This window comes from Bos indicus x Bos taurus, chromosome 5 (genome assembly GCF_003369695.1).
Source record: "Bos indicus x Bos taurus breed Angus x Brahman F1 hybrid chromosome 5, Bos_hybrid_MaternalHap_v2.0, whole genome shotgun sequence".
NCBI lineage: Eukaryota > Metazoa > Chordata > Mammalia > Artiodactyla > Bovidae > Bos > Bos indicus x Bos taurus.
This window is the reverse complement of record NC_040080.1, coordinates 17,811,402-17,831,388: the sequence shown is the minus strand read 5'-3', so window position 1 is coordinate 17,831,388 and position 19,987 is coordinate 17,811,402. Positions and strand designations below refer to the sequence as shown.

At 42.7% G+C, this 19,987-nt stretch overlaps 1 protein-coding gene across 1 annotated transcript in view; it reads left to right on the top strand.

Moving 5' to 3' along the window:
• LOC113892402 (antigen WC1.1-like) overlaps positions 1–19,987 on the top strand; it is a 136,112-nt gene that overhangs the window by 112,277 nt on the left and 3,848 nt on the right. The window contains 10 exon segments of the mRNA XM_027541222.1: positions 9,568–9,876; positions 9,969–10,286; positions 15,650–15,742; positions 15,818–16,132; positions 17,213–17,527; positions 17,886–17,927; positions 18,016–18,334; positions 18,935–19,110; positions 19,516–19,611; positions 19,826–19,909. Coding sequence (XP_027397023.1) covers positions 9,568–9,876; positions 9,969–10,286; positions 15,650–15,742; positions 15,818–16,132; positions 17,213–17,527; positions 17,886–17,927; positions 18,016–18,334; positions 18,935–19,110; positions 19,516–19,611; positions 19,826–19,909 — 2,067 coding nt within the window.

Sequence of the window (19,987 nt, the reverse complement as noted above, 5' to 3'; positions counted from 1 at the left end):
CTACCCAAACTTTGGATAATAACCTGGGAAGCAGATTTTCAGAAAGCTCCAGAGTCATCTTGAATCCTAATCTCTTAAGTGAAACCTCATCACTTTTGCCAAATTCCATTTGTTAGACTCATGTTACTAGATACACACAAGTGTGGGGATTACACAAGGACATGAACACAGGCAGAAGGAATAACTGAGACATTTCAGAGCCTGTTACCCCAGCCCTCTGTTCCTGAGCTGGATGAGATGCTCCCTATGGACAGGGAAAGAGAGGGAGGATTCTTCCCTGGATCCGGGGCCACGAGCTGTAACTGAGATGGGGAAGCTGGGCCCTAGTGCCGTTGGGCACATCTACAGGGAGGGCAGCATCCAGAGTCTCTGAAGGCCTGTCCTCGGTGGTGTCCCTGGAGCTGGTTCTACAGGCTCATGAGAAACACCTGGTGCATCCCTTCCTGCTCCAGGTTCAGTGATGGCACATTGGGAGCTTAGAGTTCGCCACGGTGGGAATATGTGTACCACATAAGTCAACAAATACTATATATAGGTAATTTTTACTCTCAGCTCATTTTTAAAATATTTATACCATTGCCTTGTCTCCTAAAATCTCTCCTGTGCCCTCTGTCTGTGTCTCTCTTGCAGATCTGGAGCTGAGGCTGAAGGATGGAACCCACCACTGCGAGGGGAGAGTAGAAGTGAAGCATCAAGGAGAATGGGGCACAGTGAATGATCATGATTGGGGCTTGGAGGAGGCGGCTGTGGTGTGCAGACAGCTGAGGTGTGGAGCTGCTGTTGAGGCTCCTCGAGGTGCTTATTTTGGACCAGCAGCTGGCCCCATTTGGTTTTACTATGTTTTATGTGGGGGAACAGAATCAGCTCTCACTGAATGTCAATATTCTAGTATTAGAGACTTTAGTGATGATGGTTTCATTCATGACTGGGATGCTGGAGCAGTCTGCTCAGGTGAGTCCTGCCTGGTCTGGGTGGGGGTCCCCAGCAGCAAAAGCTTTGGTCTGATTCCAGAATAACTATGTGAGAATATGGATCACAGCCTTTAGAGTCTACTTGGGTGAAGACCTCAGTCCCACATGATTCCTAGAGCATTGGGTGCTCAAGGGAGCAGAAGGAATTGCTTGGACTTGACCAGTAAAGGTTCCAGACCAACTTCTGGGTTGGACCTGTCTGAGTTAGTTTTATCATGGTAGCTGCTTTTTATTCTTTTTTAGGATGGTTTAAGAAGTGCAGCTACAGGATGGTATATAGGAGAGATGCAGGCAAGCAAATTTTATTGTATTCATGTTCCTAGGAATTATTATCTGTCCTATGAAAAAGAAAGAGTACCATCAGGTCAGTTCATGGGGAGATGCCAATAGAACAAGCTCAGCCTAGCAGTCTTAACCAAAATGTGGTGTGAAGATCCAGGGACCAGTGACAGTACTGTGGGTCAAGATGCAGTTACACAAGGGAAAAGACATGAGGGGATTTCACTGATGTGTTTGAATGTCACTAGGTCACAGTCAGTCAGGGGTGGCAAGAAGGGGGACTTCTGGCAGGGGATAGTCTCATCACACTGGTGATCACACTGGTGCACCTGCTCACCTGGGTAGGGAGCTCATATCTTTATGTGGGGATGTTGAAGCTGCAGAAAAATATGAAGCTTTGAAATTTATACCACAGTAGCTGGAACAAAGCAAGTGCTAAGGCAGTGAGGCTAAAAGAACCTGAAGTGACTCATAAGAAGTGTTCAGTGTTGTCTAAGTGTAACTGACTTGTGCCAAATTGGAGGCGGTAAAGACAGCAATGAAACTGGAGTGTGAATGGGTGGTCTCAGGAACTAAGAACATCTCAGTTGTTATCACAATGGTGGATGAGATGGCCAGGATGTTAATCTATCAGAGCAGCTGGATTGGAGGAAGAGTCAGAAATCACAGTGAATTCCCCGAGGGAAGTGGCTGAGTCTCAGGAAAGGGTCACCCCACTTGATGGGATGGTGGGACCTGGGAGCCCTGAGGACATCTGCAGTGGGTCCCTAAGAGCCACAGCCAATTAGCTCTTTGGTTATGTTGGAGAAGATTGATGGAAAGGTGATCTTTTCCAATCCCACTTTCAGCAGATTTTTGATGATACTAGTTGAGACCCCCTAAGAAAACAATTATTTTTCTTTTTAGAAAATACTTTATCCAGGCATTACTGACAAACAAAAACTGTACATATTTAATGTTTTCAATATGATAAGTTCGCAAATCAGTATACATCTGTGAAACTATTACAACACCCATGCCATAAACCTGTTCATCTCCTCAAAAGTTTTCATCCACCTTCTTTTTTACAGTATTACCCTCAAAAACTATTATTTTCAAGGAGATTTGACTTTCTATTATAATTTTTGCTTTAAGAAAGCCTTAATGTTTTCCAACATTTCAAGTGACATTCCTTATTGGCAAAATGTCCTAGTCATGGTTTCGCCTGAAGATAAACTTCTGGAGACACTACAGGAGGCTCTGCTTTATTTTGATAAATCAGCATCTAAGTTAAAATGGACTGTGTGCTGCTGGAGCTCCTAGTGATGATTTTAAGAAAATTGATGTCTTGATATTAATTCCAATTAAGATGCATTTTAAAATAAGATTTGTGAGTAGTCTGGCATTTAAGCCTTGACTGTGGTCTGTACTCCCTGACCACTATTGCTCCAACTTCGGCTCTCATACATTTATGGACAATTCCAGCTTACTTCTATGAATGTCTTTGTCATGAGTTTCCTCCCACTCATTTGTCTTTTCTCTATTTTCAGACATGTTTTAATAATGTGAAGGTAAGTCAAAACAGTGGTGATGCACCAGAGATAAGAATAGAATAGCACATCTGTTCAGTTTTCTCAGTGGAATTGAAGTCTCGGAGTTTATTCCTCTCAGTCTTAGGAGTCAGGTATGGAAGAGAAATCTCAGCCTCTTTAGTGGATTGTTGGAAGTGAAGCAGGAGAAATCCAGAGTAGAAACAATCACTTGAGAAGAATGTACAGGAGTTTGTTTGAATTAAAAAGTGGACTTCAAAGGCTTCAAGACAAAGGTTTGGGATGGCTTCACAAGCTGAGAGGGACTGCAGTACAGAAGTGCAAAATGATGAGGGGACGAAGATGCAAGGATTACAGGAGGGGAGGGTGGGTTCCTGATCCAGGTCAACTACTACATTCACCACAACCTCTGTGTACCCTTGCTTCCTGCCGTCTCTTCCTTTATCTTGATGTGGGAGTCATTTCTGAGCCTTCTGGAAGTGCTGGCCATTGAAGGTTGCCATTTTATTTGTGGAAAGTTTTTATAATATTGAATCTATTTCTTTAGCAAATATAGGACCAATCAGATTTTCCCTTTTTTGGTATCAGGTTCTGTTGAGTTGTGCTTTTCAAGGACTTGGCCTATTTTGCCGAAATTTTTGAAATTGAGTAAAATGTGCTCATATCTCATATCATTAAATTCACCAGTTGACTCTGTTGATTTCTTCATTGTATGTTTGATTTCTATTTAATTGATTTCTGTTCTCAGTTTTTGTTCCTCTTTTTTGCTTATGATTTGTTGTTATTTTTGTAGATCCATGAAATGGAATCTTAGATCATTTCATTCAGCTTTGGTTTTTTTCTAATGTAGGCATCAAGGAAGCATCAGTTTTCCAAATTTTCTTCTAGCCACCACTTTAACGTTAGCCCACTAATTTTGATACACATAATTTCTTTTGTATTTTATCATCATAAAATATTTCTTCTCTCTCTCTGAATATATTCTTTGCCCTATACTCTTACTTTATATGATACTAATATAAACACTACAGTTTTGTGCATAGTGTATAATTTTTACCTCTTTATTAATAATTTGTTTCTGTGCTTATATTTAAACATATATATTTATAGACAGCATATGGTTTTACAGGGCTTCCCCAATGGCTCACACAGTAAAGAGTCTGCTTGCACTACCAGAGACCAGTGTTCAATCCCTGGATCAGGAAGATCCGCTGTAGAAGGGAATGGAAACCTACTCCAGTATTCTTGCCTAGAAAATCCCATGGATAGCAGAGCCTGGTGGGCTACAGTCCATGGGGTGCAAAGAGTCAGACACAACTGAGCAACTTCGCTTTCACTTTTCCAGCAGTTAAATGTTTTTACTTTGTCATGGGACTTGCATTGCCTCAAACAGAAAGTCAGAACTACTTATCTTATCCTCTCCTCCTGGCTTCAATCTTTCCCAGCATCAGAGTCTTCCAGTGAGTCAGATCTTTGGATCAGGTGGCCAAAGTATTGGAGTTACAGCTTCAGCATCAGTCCTTCCAAAGAATATTCAGGACTGATTTCCTTTAGGACTGACTGATTGGATCTCTTTGCTGTACAAGGGACTCTCAAGAGTCTTCTCCAACACCACAGTTCAAAAGCATCAATTCTTCAGCACTCAGCTTTCTTTTTTTATTTTATTTTATTTTTAAACTTTACATAATTGTATTAGTTTTGCCAAATACTCTCACATCCATACATGTCTACTGGAAAAATCATAGCTTTGATTAGATGGATCTTTGTTAGCAAAGTAATGTCTCAGCTTTTTAATGCTGGGACGGAGGAGCCTGGTAGGCTGCAGGCATGAAGTCGCTTAGAGTCGGGCATGACTGAGCGACTTCACTTTCACTTTTCACTTTCACCCATTGGAGAAGGAAATGGCAACCCACTCCAGTATTCTTGCCTGGAGAATCCCAGGGATAGAGGAGCCTAGTGGGCTGCTGTCTATGGGGTCGCACAGAGTCGGACACGACTGAAGCAACTTAGCAGTAGCAGCAGCAGGTTGGTCATAGCTTTTCTTCCAAGGGTCAAGCTCTTTTAATTTCATGGCTGAGGCCACGGTCTGCAGTGATTTTGGAGCCCAAGAAAATAAAGTCTGTCACTCTTTTCATTGTTTTCCCATTAATTTGCCATGAATAGATGGGACCTGATGCCACGATCTTCATTTTTTGAATGTTGAGTTTAAGCCAAACTTTGAACTCTTTCACTTTCATCAAGAGGCTCTTTAGTTCTTCATTTTCTGCCAAAAGGTTGGTGTCATCTGCATATCCCAGGGACGGAGGAGCCTGGTAGGCTGCGGTCCATGGGGTCGCTAAGAGTCACACATGACTGAGCGACTTCACTTTCACTTTTCACTTTCATGCATTGGAGAAGGAAATGGCAACCCATCCCAGTGTTCTTGCCTGGAGAATCCCAGGGACGGGGGAGCCTGGTGGGATGCTGTCTATGGGGTCGCACAGAGTCGGACACGACTGAAGCGACTTAGCAGCAGCAGCAGCAGCATATCTGAGGTTATTGCTATTTCTCCTGGCAATCTTGATTCCAGCTCAAGCTTCATCCAGCCTACCATTTCCCATGATGTACTCTGTGTAAAAGTTCAATAAGCAGGCTGACAATATACAGCCTTAACGTACTCCTTTCCCAAATTGGAACCAGTCTGTTTTCCCATATCCTGTTCTAACTGTTGCTTCTTTACCTGCATACAGATTTCTTAGGAGGCAGATAAGGTGGTCCAGTATTCCCATCTCTTTAAGAATTTCCCACAGTTTGTTGTGATCCACCCAGTCAAAGGCTTTGGTGTAGTCAATAAAGCAGAAGAAGATGTTTTATCTGAAACTGTCTTGCTTTTTCTTTGATTCAGTGGATATTGGCAATTTGATCTCTGGTTCCTCTGCCTTTTTTAAATCCAGCTTGAACATCTGGAATTTTTCGGTTCACCTACTGTTGAAGCTTGGCTTGTACAGTTCTTCTGTGTATTCTTGGCCACCTTTTTCTTAATTTCATCTGCTTCTGTTAGGCCCATACTATTTCTATCCTTGATTGTGAACATCTTTGCATGAAAAGCTCCCTTGTTACCTCTAATTTTCTTGAAGAGATCTCTAGTCTTCCCATTTTATTGTTTTCCTCTTTTTCTTTGCATTGATCACTGAGGAAGGCTTTCTTATCTCTCCTTGCTATTCTTTGGAACTCTGCATTCAAATGGGTATCTTTTCTTTTCACCAGTGCCTTTAGCTTCTCTTCTTACTCAGCTATATGTAAGGCCTCCTCAGACAGCCATTTTGCTTTTTTGCATTTCTTTTTCTTGGGGATGTTTTGGATTACTGCCTCTTGTACAATGTCACTAATGTCCATCCATAGTTCTTCAGGCACTCTATCAGATCTAGTCCCTTGAAATATTTGTCATTTCTACTGTATATCATAAGGAATTTGATTTAGTCATACCTGAATGGTCTAGTGGTTTTTCCTACTTTCTTCAATTTAAGTCTGAATTTTGAAATAAGGAGTTCATGATCTCCTGTTAAATTAATCCAAATAATTATTTCAGTTAGTATAAATTTCAATTTTACAAGTTCCATTTGTTTTTTCTAGTTTCATTTCTCTGTTTATTTTTATGCTTCATTAAGCAATTTGTATTAGTGATTTAAATACTTTATCAGCCAATTCAATCATTTCTGTAATTTCTGAATCTGTTTTTAGTGATTGCTTAAAGAGCAATCCAGAGAAGCTGATGGCACCCCACTCCAGTACTCTTGCCTGGAAACTTCCATGGACGGAGGAGCCTGGTAGGCTGCAGTCCATGGGGTCGCAAAGAGTCAGACACGACTGAGCGACTTCACTTTCACTTTTCACTTTCATGCATTGGAGAAGGAAATGGCAACCCACTCCAGCATTCTTGCCTGGAGAATCCCAAGGACTGAGGAGGCTGCCATCTACAGGGTCACACAGAGTCGGACACGACTGAAGCGACTTAACAAAGAGCAATCAATGTGGTATGGGTTATATTTTTATTTTTTGGAAATTCTAGTATAGTTTGGTTTTTTTTTTTCCCATTCGATACTGAGAATTGTTAGATAGTCCTTTACTGGAAAGAACTTTAGAAATAAGTAATCAGAACACACTCAGAAACCAGGGAATTGTACATGATGAATTAAATTTTTTTTTAATTGAGTTACCTTCATTTTCTTCAAAATGTGTTCCTATGATGACCAACTCACAAATTTTTATTTTAGTCTTCCTCCTTTAGTTTCAAAGCTTCCTGTGAGCCCACCTTACCTGCCACATGCCTCACTTACACTCCATTCTACAGCAGGTGCTTCCATTTTTTTCTTTTCTTTTCTATCCATCCATATCTTTTAAGATGATGTTTGCTTGTCTGAAGTGGAAGAAATGAGAATTGATGGTAGGATTATGTGGTAGATGTGAGAAACATCTAGATGTGATATAATATGCAAAAAGCTTATTCAACTAGTATTTTCCCAAATGTTATATATTTTATCCATTGTGAGGCTTTTGTAACTTGGAACTTTCCAAATTATGCCTTGCTTTTTCACTGCTTCCTTCCTGTCATTTCCATTCTCTTCTTCCTTCTCCTTTACCTCCTCCTCATCCTTCTTCTTATTTTTGTTTTGGCATCATTCCAGCTTCTTTTAACATTACAAAACATTCTTGAATGAAATTAAGTAAGAGGCAAATAAATGAAAAGTCATCCTGTGCTCACTGTTGCTGCTGCTGCTAAGTTGCTTCAGTCATCTCCAACTCTGTGCGACCCCATAGACGGCAGCTCACCAGGCTCTGCCGTCCCTGGGATTCTCCAGGCAAGAACACTGGAGTGGGTTGCCACTTCCTTATCCAACGCATGAAAGTGAAAAGTGAAAGTGAAGTCACTCAGTCATGTCCGACTCTTATTGACACCATGGACTGCAGCCTACCAGGCTCCTCTGTCCATGGGATTTTCCAGGCAAGAGTACTGGAGTGGGGTGCCATTGCCTTCTCCATCCTGTGTTCACAGATTGGAATAATTAATGTTAAATATCTATGCTATTCGAAGTGAGTACAGACTTGATGCAATCCCTATCAAAGTCTCAATGGCATTGTTTATGGAAATAGAAAAGGCAATCTTCAAATAAGAGTGTGTTGTTTAATTTTTAGGTACTCATTAATTTTCCTGTTTTCTTGTCATCACTGAATTTTAGTTTCACTCCACTGTGGTCATAAAGATACTTGGAATGATGCTGATCTTGAATTTGTTCAAACTTGTTTGTACCTAGCATGTCATCTAGCCAGGAGAACATGCCATTTGTGCTTGAGAAGAATGCAAATTTTTCTGTTGATAGGAATACAGAATTAGTACAATGGTGGTATTAAAATCAATTACTGTCACCCCTTTGCATTTTCTACAACTCCTGTCTCAGAAGAAAAATCTCTAATAGGAGATGATCTGCAAACTCAGCTGTCTGGGAAACTCTCATTGAGAACTCCCTCTCCCCCAGGTTCATTGACAAATCCTGGGATTTCAAGAGAGATGGTCAGGACCATGCCCCCACTATGGTTTTCCAGTAGTCATGTATAGATGTGAGAATTAGACTGTAAAGAAAGCTGAGAGCCAAAGAATTGATGCTTTTCAACTGTGGTGTTGGAGAAGACTCTTGAGTGTCCCTGTACAGCAAAGAGATCCAGCCAGTCAGTACTAAAGGAAATCAGTCCTGAATATTCATTGGAAGGACTGGTGTTGAAGCTGAAACTCCAATATTTTGGACACCTGATGCAAAGAGCTGACTCATTTGAAAAGACCCTGATGCTGGGAAAGATTGTGGGCAGGAGGAGAAGGGGATGACAGAGGGTGAGATGGTTGGATGGCATCACTGACTCGATGGACGTGAGTTTCAGCAAGCTTCCAGAGTTGGTGATGGACAGGGAGGCCTGGTGTGTTGCAATCCATGGGGTCACAAAGAGTTGGACATGACTGAGTGACTGAACTGAACTGAACACCCCTCTCTATGACTCTCTGAGCTTTCTTAACTCATCTTATTTTCCACTGAGGCAACCTAATAAATTCTTGGAAATTGTTATCACCAAACTTTTGGAAAAAATATGGTGCCAATTAGTTATAATATCCATATTTCTTTACTGGAGCTGTCATCTGTCTAGAAGTTGGCATGCGCTCATGGATACAGCCTCATGATTTTCCATAACCTAAGTCACTTGAAGACTAGCTCCTGGGAGAGAAAACTGATCAGAATATTAGCCCCAGAAGTCTCAGCAAAGCTTTCTAACCTTGTCTGGATGATACATCTCTAATCTCATATCCCACATCCCTCTGGGTGGGTTGTGTTCTGCATATCTCTGCATTCAAGTTTAAGTGCTCAACTCTTATACAGTGTCCTTGGGTCTGTAGGCCCCAGCCTTCTAAATAAGAAATTTTCTTCTCCAACCAGTGCTAAAATATGTGTTCCTGGTATTCAGCTGTTCCAGTGATTTGTCTTAGGCCAGATCTGTCCAGGCTCCAAGACCAAGGAATTCACATTTTTAACCAATCTCAAAGTATATGTTCTTGGGATTCAGCCATCAAACTGACCCTGTAATCCTTCTGGATTTCTCTTCAGAGACTTGCACATGAAAATCCAGTTATGATGATAACTGTCAAATTCTCTCCCCTTTCCCTGTCCTAGGAAATAAAAGTTTTTACAGTGATGCCCGGGACATATTGTTTTCAATTATTAAGCAAGGTCCATGAACATTGACTAGGTTTGTTGTTTTTCTCTCAGGATTTGTGCGTCTAGCTGGAGGAGCTAGACCTTGCTCTGGGCGAGTTGAAGTGCATTCCGAACAAGACTGGATCCCAGTGTCTGACAGGAACTTTGCACTCCCCACTGCCCAGGTCATCTGTGCAGAGCTGGGATGCGGCAAGGCTGTGTCTGTCCTGGGACACGTGCCCTTCAGGGAGTCAGATGGCCAGGTCTGGGCTGAAGAGTTCAGGTGTGAGGGGAAGGAGCCTGAGCTCTGGTCCTGCCCCAGAATGCCCTGTCCAGGGGGCACTTGTCACCACAGTGGAGCTGCTCAAGTTGTCTGTTCAGGTAATATACATGTCAGGACTTAACCTCCCTACACACTCTGTTCAGGTGAGAAATCATGAGATTTTGCTGAAATCCTGTCATCTCATATCCAGCATACTCAGAAGTCCGGCTCATGACAAACGGCTCCTTTCAGTGTGAGGGGCAGGTGGAGATGAACATTTCTGGACAATGGAGAGCGCTCTGTGCCTCCCACTGGACTCTGGCCAATGCCAATGTTGTCTGTCATCAGCTCGGCTGTGGAGTCGCCATCTCCACCCCCAGAGGACCACACTTTATGGAAGGAGGTGATCAGATCTCAACAGTCCGATTTCACTGCTTGGGGGTGGAGTCCTTCCTGTGGGAGTGCCCTGTGACTGCCCTGGGTGTCCCTGACTGTTCCCATGGCAACACAGCCTCTGTGATCTGCTCAGGTAAGAGAGAGGGACAAGGGCTACTGGTACTCGGGATGCTCCTGGAGTGAAACGTCTCCAAGAGCAGAGAGTGAGGGAAAACTGGCTTCAATAGTCAGATATTCCATGGTGAAATATGGTTCTTCTTATTCTTCATTTATTTTTCAGGTCAGGGCAAAAAGTATGAAGGGGAATAATATATTTTTAAACAACAGTGTTATTTACACATGGTCATGGAAAACAATGTATAAGCAGTAAGTTAGACTTCAGTCATGTTCTCCAGTCCAAGTCAACAAAGAGAACATTCTCAGCACCACGGAATTATTGTTGCCTCCCCGTAACTGTCCTCTCCCTCCTCTCCAGTGAAAATTGCTTACTAACTTCTACCGTAGAATTCTTCATCAGTGTTTGAAGTGTATATAAAATTTTGCAGTATGTTTTCTTTTGTATCTAATTTATTTAATTTATTTTATCTAATTTATTTAATGTTTGAGTCACTTGCTCAGTCGCTCTGTCATTTGGCTACAGTGCCTACAGTCTTTGCCGTGGCATGGACTGTAGCCCACCAAGTTCCTTTGTCCATGGGACTTCCCAGCAAGAATACTGGAGTGGTGTGCCATTTCCTCCTCCAGGGGATCTTCCAATCCTGGGATTGAATCTGAGTCTCTTGCATTTCCTGTGCTGGCAGACAGAGTCTTTACCACTGAGCCACCAGGGAAGCCCTTAGTGCTTCTCATATCCCTTTACAAATAACTCTAAAGTAAAGTAAATGTTACTCAGTCGTGTCCGATTCTGGCCTACCAGGTTCCTCCATCCATGGGATTTTCCAGGCAAGAAGACTGGAGTGGGTTGCCATTTCCTTCTCCAGGAGATCTTCCCAACCCAGGGATTGAACCCAGGTCTCCCGTGTTGTAATAACTCTGCCTACACCATAAAAACATTCTCTGAGAGTATTTTATAGAAGTTTAATTATTTATCTCTTGCATGTTGTGCTTTCCTTCTGATGTGGATATCTATGTAAGATAATTGTCAGAGTTCATACAGACATCCAATTGACCCAGATCTTTCTGAAAAGACACTGTTCCAGATTGCACTGCCACTTTGTCATAAACAGAAGGGAATGGTTGTCTGAGTATTTTTTGAGACTCTCTACTCTGTTCCATTGTATCATTTGTACACCCTTGAATGTTTTATTAATTATTGTAATTTTATAATAAGTATGAAACTTTTAATTTATAGGAATTACTTTATACTTAGTCTTCATTGCTTGTCTTGCCAACCACATTGGCTGTTTTTGGTCTTTGCATTTTGTATAAACTTGTGAGTCAGCTTATCATTTTTCACCAAAAAAGCATAAGGTATTTTGACTGCGATTTGATTTAATCTAAATATAAATTTGAGGATGATTGACTGTAGTAATTTTGAGTTTTCCAACTCACTGACATCATACATTCCTCTATTCAATTTGGTCTTGAATTTCTCTCAGAAGATTTGCTCATCTTTTACTGGATTTTGTCTCCTAGGCATTTTATTTTTTGATGTTACTAGTATTTTTTTTTTTCTCTGTGTAAGTGTCTGAGCAATGAATTCTCTCTGACTTGTTTTCACCTTTTAATTTTTTTTTTTTTTGAGCTAATTTGAGATTTACAGAAAAGTTGCAAGAATAATTGCAAGAATAAAACTTTCCAGATGACATTCACCTGGATTTCCCAGTGTTGGTATTTTGCTTTAGTCTTCCTTTCTCTGTCTGTTTCTGTCTTTCTCTTTTCCTCTTGGTTTGCCTCTCGCCCCATTTCTCCCTGAATATGTAAAATCTTTCTGAATTAGATTGCAGACATGATGTCCCTTTACCCTTGAAATACTACAGGGAATTTCCTTATGTAACCACAGTTCAGTCAAGTTCTCAGACAACTTCAGCCCCAGATGACATCTAAGTGCAGCCACATGAAAATCCCAAGACAGAACTGCCAAGTTTGTCTGTCCCAAGTTACTGACCCGGGAAGTCTTAAGTAAAATGAAGTTGTTTGTTTTTTTTTTCCTACTGCTACTAACATTTTTGGAAAACTTTGTTATATAGCAATATAACCGGGACACTTACCATGTGAGCTGCATTCTAAATAGATGAATATTTGTCCTCTGATCTTCTATTTTACATTTTCTACCTTGTGCTGATCTAATGTGCTGATACACTCATTCTCTAGTTCTTAATTTCAGTTATTAAGTTTCAGCTCTAGAATTTTTATTTCTTTTCTTGTTATCATTTTTCTGACAAGATATATCTTGTCAACTAATTCTATAATCACTGTAATCACGACTACTTAAATTCTCTGCTAGATAACTCTAGTAGCTGAATACCTTTGGGAATACTTTCTAATGTCTCCTTTTTCCTCTTGGTTTTCCAGGAGATCTCTTTTATGTAAGCATTTTTAAAATGACAGACATAGAAGTATAAAATTATAGAAATCCTTCAGAAAAGGTTTTATTTTGCATCTTTTAATTAGAGATAGATTTAGGATTAGAACAGCTAATGCAACATAATTTTTTTAATTGAGTATAATTGCTTTACAATGTGGTATTAGTTTCTGCTGTACAAGGAGTGAATCAGTTATATGTATACATATATCCCCTCCTTCTTGAAATGCAAATCAAAACTACAATGAAGTATTACCTCACACCTGTCAGAACGGTCATTATAAAAAAATCTACAACGATTAATACTGGGCATGATGTGGAGAAACGGGAACCCTCTTGTACTGTTGGTGGAAATGTAAACTGATACAGCCACTATGGAGAACAATATCAGTTCAGTTCAGTTCAGTTCAGTCACTCCGTCGTGTCCAACTCTTTGTGACCCCATGAATCGCAGCACACCAGGCCTCCCTGTCCATCACCAACTCCCGGAGTTTACTCAAACTCATGTCCATTGAGTCATTGATGCCATCCAACAATCTCATCCTCTGTCATCCCCTTTCCTCATGCCTTCAATCTTTCCCAGCATCAGGGTCTTTTCAAATCAGTCAGTTCTTCACATCAGGTGGCCAAAGTATTGGAGCTTCAGCTTCAGTATCAGTCCTTCCAATGAATATTCAGGACTGATCCCTTTAGGATGGACTGGTTGCATCTCCTTGCAGTCCAAGGGACTCTCAAGAGTCTTCTCCAACACCACAGTTCAGAAGAATCAATTCTTTGGTGCTCAACTTTCTTTATAGTCCAACTGTCACATCCATACACGACTATTGGAAAAATCATAGCTTTGACTAAACAGACCTTCGTTGGTAAAGTAATGTCTCTGTTTTTTAATATGCTGTCTGGTTTGGTCATAACTTTTACTCTAAGAAGGAAGCATCTTTTAATTTCATGGCTGCAGTCACCAACTGTAGTGATTTTGGAGCCCAAGAAAATAAAGTCAGCCATTGTTTCAACTGTTTCCCCATCAATTTCATATGAAGCGATGACACCAGATGCCATGATCTTAGTTTTATGAATGTTGAGTTTTAAGCCAACTTTTTCACTCTCCTCTTTCACTTTCATCAAGAGGCTCTTTAGTTCTTCTTCACTTTCTGCCATAAAGGTGGTGTCATCTGCACATCTGAGGTTATTGATATTTCTCCCGACAATCTTGATTCCAGCTTGTGCTTCATCCAGACCAACATTTCTCATGATGTACTCTGCAAATAAGTTAAATAAACAGGGTGAAAATATACAGCCTTGACATACTCCTTTCCCTATTTGGAATCAGTCTGTTGTTCCATGTCCAGTTCTAACTGTTGTTTATTGACCTGTATACAGATTTCTCAAGAGGCAGATCAAGTGGTCTGGTATTCCCATCTCTTGAAGAATTTTCCACACTTTGTTGTGATCTACACAGTTAAAGTCTTTGGCATAGTCAATAAAGCAGAAATAGATGTTTTTCTGGAACTCTCTTGCTTTTTTGATGACCCAACAGATGTTGTCAATTTGATCTCTGGTTCCTCAGCCTTTTCTACATCCAGCCTAAACATCTGGAAGTTCATGGTTCATGTACTGTTGAAGCCTGGCTGGAGAATTTTGAGCATTACTTTGCTAGCGTGTGAGATGAGTGTGATTGTGTGGTAGTTTGAGCATTCTTTGGCATTGCCTTTCTTTGGGATTGGAATGAAAGTTGACCTTTTCCAGTCCTGTGGCCACGGTTGAGTTTTCCAAATTTGCTGTCATATTGAGTGCAGCACTTTAACAGTATCATCTTTTAGGATTTGACATAGCTCAACAGGAATTCCATCACCTCCAATAACTTTGTTCATAGTAATGCTTCTTAAAGCCCACTTGACTTCACATTCCAGGATGTCTGGCTCTAGGTGAGTGATCATACCATCATGATTATCTGGGTCATGAAGATCAGATTTGTATAGTTCTTCTGTGTATTCTTGCCACCTCTTCTTAATATCTTCTGCTTCTGTTATGTCCATACCATTTCTGTCCTTGATTGTGCCCATCTTTGCATGAAATGTTCCCTTGGTATTTCTAATTTTCTTGAAGAGATCTCTAGTCTTTCCCATTGTATTGTTTCCCTCTATTTCTTTGCATTGATCACTGAGGAAGGCTTTCTTGTCTCTCCTTGCTATTCTTTGTAACTCTGCATTCAAATGGGCATATCTTTCCTTTTTTCCTTTGCTTTTTGCTTCTCTTCTTTTTACATCTGTTTGTAAGGCCTCCTCAGATAGCCATTTTGCTTTTTTGCATTTCTTTTTCTTGGGGATGGTCTTGATCCCCATCTTCTGTACAACGTCATGAACCTCTGTCCATAGTTCTTCAGGCACTCTGTCTATTAGATCTAATCCCTTGAATCTATTTCTCACTTTCACTGTATAATCGTAAGGGATTTTATTTAGGTCATACCTGAATGGTCTAGTAGTTTCCCTACTTTCTTCAGTTTAAGTCTGAATTTGGCAATAAGAGTTCAGGATCTGAGCCACAGTCCTTCAAAACCTAGGAATAAAATTAGCATGAAGTGAAGTGTTAGTGAAGTCGCTCAGTCATGTCCGACTCTTTGCGACCCCATGGGCTGTAGTCTACCAGGCTCCTGTGTCCGTGGGATTTTCCAGGCAATAGTCCTGGAGTGGATTGCCGTTTCCTTTTCTGACCCAGCAATCCCCGTACTGGGCATAAACAGTGAGGAAACCATAATTCACAAAGACACATGTAACTCATTCTTAGGGCAATACATAGCGTAAAAGAAAAATTTTGGCATTCTCAAACACAGAAGTCTCAATAGAGATTAAAATTACATTAACTTTGCTGCTATGTTATAGCTCCCATCTCAGGCTCCATCACTAGATCATTATTTAGCTTAAATCAGTTTCCAGTTGTTCAGCCTCCCAGCTCTCTAATCATTGCTGTTTCTGCAGGAAACCAAACCCAGGTGCTGCCCCAGTGCAAGTACCCCGTGTCTGAACCAGTGGCCTCAGCATCCCCAGAGGAGAGCGCCCCCTACTGCTCAGGTGAGGGTCCCACAGAACAGAAGACCCTTCTCATTCCCCTGTCAATGCCCCATTGTCCCATTTCTCTCTCCTCAGACAGCAGGCAGCTCCGCCTGGTGGACGCGGGCGGTCCCTGCGCCGGGAGAGTGGAGATCCTTGACCAGGGCTCCTGGGGCACCATCTGTGATGACGGCTGGGACCTGGACGATGCCCGCGTGGTGTGCAGGCAGCTGGGCTGTGGAGAAGCCCTCTATGCCACGAGGTCTGCTCACTTCGGGGCAGGATCAGGGCCCATCTGGCTGGACGATCTGAACTGCACAGGAAAAGAGTCCCACGTGTGGAGGTGCCCTTCCCGAGGCTGGGGGCAGCACGACTGCAGACACAAGCAGGACGCTGGGGTCATCTGCTCAGGTCTGTGCTGCACACTGTCCACAGGCTGGGGAATGGGGGTGGCTGGAGGATGGGGTTCTAAGCCCTGAGGGAGAGATGCTGAAAGGACTAGAGAAGGAGGCTTTCTCCCATGGAACCTGTGGTTCCAGCAAACGTGAAGACGAGGTGCTTTCACTGCCTCCTGCAGCAGCTGACGTTTTTGTTCTTTCTTCTCAGCAGTGTTTCCTGGCAGAGCCGTTTCTTACAGTTTCCACACGATAGCAGAGCTCTCTTTTCAGTTCCCTGTGGTAGTAAAGTCTAGAGATCCCGTTGATGCTGTAATGAAAGCACAGATTTACTCTGTTCAGTTCTATTTGCTAGGAGTCTGCTGACGGTCTCCGTGGGCCAACATCCTGGTGCTCACAGAGCTGCGTTCTTCCTGAAGGCACAGGGAGGACTCCTTTCCCAGCCTTTCCTGGTTTCTTTGTGACCTCTTTCCTTGGCTCAGAGCCCTCTTCTTCTTCAGACCTACAGCAAACTATGTCTCTTCTGAGCATTCTTCTTTACAATTCCCTCTAACTGGAGCTTTGCAAGGTTATCCATTTAAGGATACCAGGGATAAGGAGGTGATTAGGCTGGACTCAGGTGGTTAATTCACAATATTCCAGCTTAGTCTCACCATCCCAAAGTCCTTATCTTAGTAACATCTGTAAAGTCCATTTTCAAATGTAAGGTAACATATTTACAGGTTCCACAGATTATGATGTAGAGATTTGTGAGTTCATTATTCTGCCTACCCACCACCCACCCCAGTATCCACATCACATCCCATTCACAGATCCTTTTTAGATTTTACCAGGAAGCAGGATCTAGCTCCCCCTGCTTGCAGGTACCCAGATTAGTCTTTCTCTCTGTTCATATCCATGACATCACTGTGGTAGAAATAGACACAAAAAGACAAAGTAAGATGAAAGGGAGACGAATGTCATTCTTGTCACCTAGTGGACATCTCCTCAACTAGGTCAGGGATGTATAGTCACAAATTCTTGGAGAGAGGAAAACCCAGAGCACTGAGTTGGGTGTTGTTCACTATGTCCTGTTTCCTCTCCTTTTCAATCTTAGATTTCCTGGCTGTCAGGATGGTGAGAAAGGACCAGGAGTGTGCTGGGTGGCTGGAAGTTTTCTACAATGGGACCTGGGGCAGTATCTGCCGCAGCCCCATGGAAGACATCACTGTGTCCATGATCTGCCGACAGCTTGACTGTGGGAACAGTGGAAGCCTCACCACTTCAGTTGCTCTTAGGGAAGGTTCTAGACCCCGGTGGGTAGATAGAATCCGTTGTCAGAAAACTGATACCTCTCTCTGGCAGTGTCCTTCTGACCCTTGGAATTACAACTCATGCTATCCAAAGGACGAAGCCTATATCTCATGTGCAGGTAAATTACTGTTCTGTTTTTGTGTCTGTCCCAACCCCGTAGGATGTTGTTAGTGTGATTTTATGTTTTTCAGTCTAAGTGATGAATTTAGGTTGAATCTAGAAAAAGGTGGGCTATGTTTCTGTCTGTGTTTCCATGTATTTGTATTCGTTGTGCGGTATGGACCTGGTAAACAGCAAAGAGATAAAGAAATTTCAGCTTGTGGCAAGATGTAGTTAATGTCTCAGCCCATTAGATGATGAAACCTCTGTTTTTACTTGTTGTTTGGATTGAGCCAAGGACCTTTGATAATCTTGTTTGGGAACAAGACCAGCCCCAGCAGTCCCTGATCCAGCACTTCTCATCATTGCTTCTACAGGAGGGAAACACAAGAGCTGTCCAACTGCTGCCCCCTGCACAGGTATGTCAGCCCCGCCCCCGCCCCTGTGGCTCCCAGGGGCTCCTTCCTCCCACCAGGGGAGTCACAGGAGGGGCTGCTGCCTTTTCAGACAGAGAGAAACTCCGGCTCAGGGGAGGAGACAGCGAGTGCTCAGGGCGGGTGGAGGTCTGGCACAGCGGCTCCTGGGGCACCGTGTGTGATGACTCCTGGAGCCTGGCAGAGGCTGAGGTGGTGTGTCAGCAGCTGGGCTGTGGCCCGGCCCTGGAAGCTGTGCCAGCTGCGACATTTGGCCCTGGAAACGGGAGCATCTGGCTGGATGAGGTGCGGTGCAGGGGCCGGGAGTCCTCCCTGTGGGACTGTGCTGCTGAGCCCTGGGGGCAGAGCGACTGCAAGCACGAGGAGGATGCTGGTGTGAGGTGCTCTGGTGAGTGAGGGGCTCGGTGTTCATCCTAGTGAGTGGAGGACAAGTGTGAGTTTGTATCCAGAGCACTTCCTGGGATAACCTGCTGCTTTGTGCTCTGGCTCGAGAAAAAGCTATTATCTGATTTCCTGGGATCTGGGAGAGAATGATATGCCCATAATGATAGATGTAACCTGATGGCTTTTTCCAATTAACTCAGTACAGTAATCCATTTTTTTTTCCTTCTCTCACTGTGAGAGAACAGCAGTTCCCTCCAGCCATGGAAGTAAGTGGTTCTGCTGCTCTGAGCAGTGTGATTGTGGAGATCCCCATATTTTCAGGCACCTGCACTATATATCTTTATATTTCAACAAAACTACCCATATCAGTACAGAAAACCTTAATGATCTCATGTTTACAATCCTGTTAAGCAATGGCAGCTGATGTCCTCCAGAGCTTTACCAACTTTCATCCTGTAAAAATCCTCTAGAACCAAAATGAGAAGACACTTGACATAGCTCAGGGAAAGACCTCTGTCGATCACATCTTGGGGTTCAGGCAAACCCATTGTGTCTTACTGGTGACTTCATGGTCTTGAAGACTCAGAAGAAGACCAGTATAAGGACAGAAGGGTTTCTCTGGACTTATGACCCTCCTAAAACCCTATGGTCCACTTTGACTCAGCTCCAGACCCTGGCATCCCCTCCCTTCCCATGATCATCTGCATCATCCTCGGAGCCCTTCTCTTCATGGTCCTCATCATCCTGGGGATTCAGCTACACAGATGGAGAGCAGAGCACCAAGGTGGGCCTTAGGGATGCTAAATGATCTGGAAAGTGGTGGGAAAGGAATTGAGTCTGTTGTGACATCAAGAAAGTGCACAAGTATTGGTCTCCATGCTCATTATCTGGTAAAATCCCACCTTTTCTACAGTAGACAACAGGATTTGAAAGAATGGAATCCTTGGTCCTGGGTTGAATGTAAAATTTCTTGAGAATTATGACTTCCTGTGTGAACAGTGCCAGTGGATATTGAGTGTGAGATCAAGGTCAGGGTCAGGAAATCTAGTTCTGTTCCATGTAGCTAAGAAAGGAGCCTGAGCAGCCCAGAGTGGTTCCCCAAGGGGCAACGCTGGAGAGCACTGAAGGCCTTTTCTGTTGATAAAGGGATTAACTCCAGGTCAGTCTCTAACTCATGCCACTTTCCCAGAGTTATCTGATTTTGAAGCTGCTGTTGATGAAGCTGTGTACCAGGAGATTGATGACATCATAAAACCAGGGAAGAAGGACCTGTTGGACAGCCAAGGTAAGTCCCACGCCCTCCCCTCTGATCATGAGTTGGCTGTGTGTTATTTTCAGCAAACAGAGACATAACCTTATTAAGCCAACTTCACATGGAGTTCCAAGCCTTCTCTCTACAAGTCTGAAGTCTCAATATTTCCTCTAAACTATGACAGCAGGCATCCTACCATGACAGGGCAAAGGTTTCCATTTTTCTATGATGCTTTTCTCCCTACCAGGTAACCTGTCTGATGACTCAGCAACTAAGCTGCCGTATTACACAGGGGATGATGGAGAGGATGAAGACCCCGACTCTGTCTCAGGTAGCAGGTCTTCCCTTGGATGGTGGGGATGCGGAGGAGGAATTGTGTCTGAGGATCTCTTCCTGTGATTAAGACATC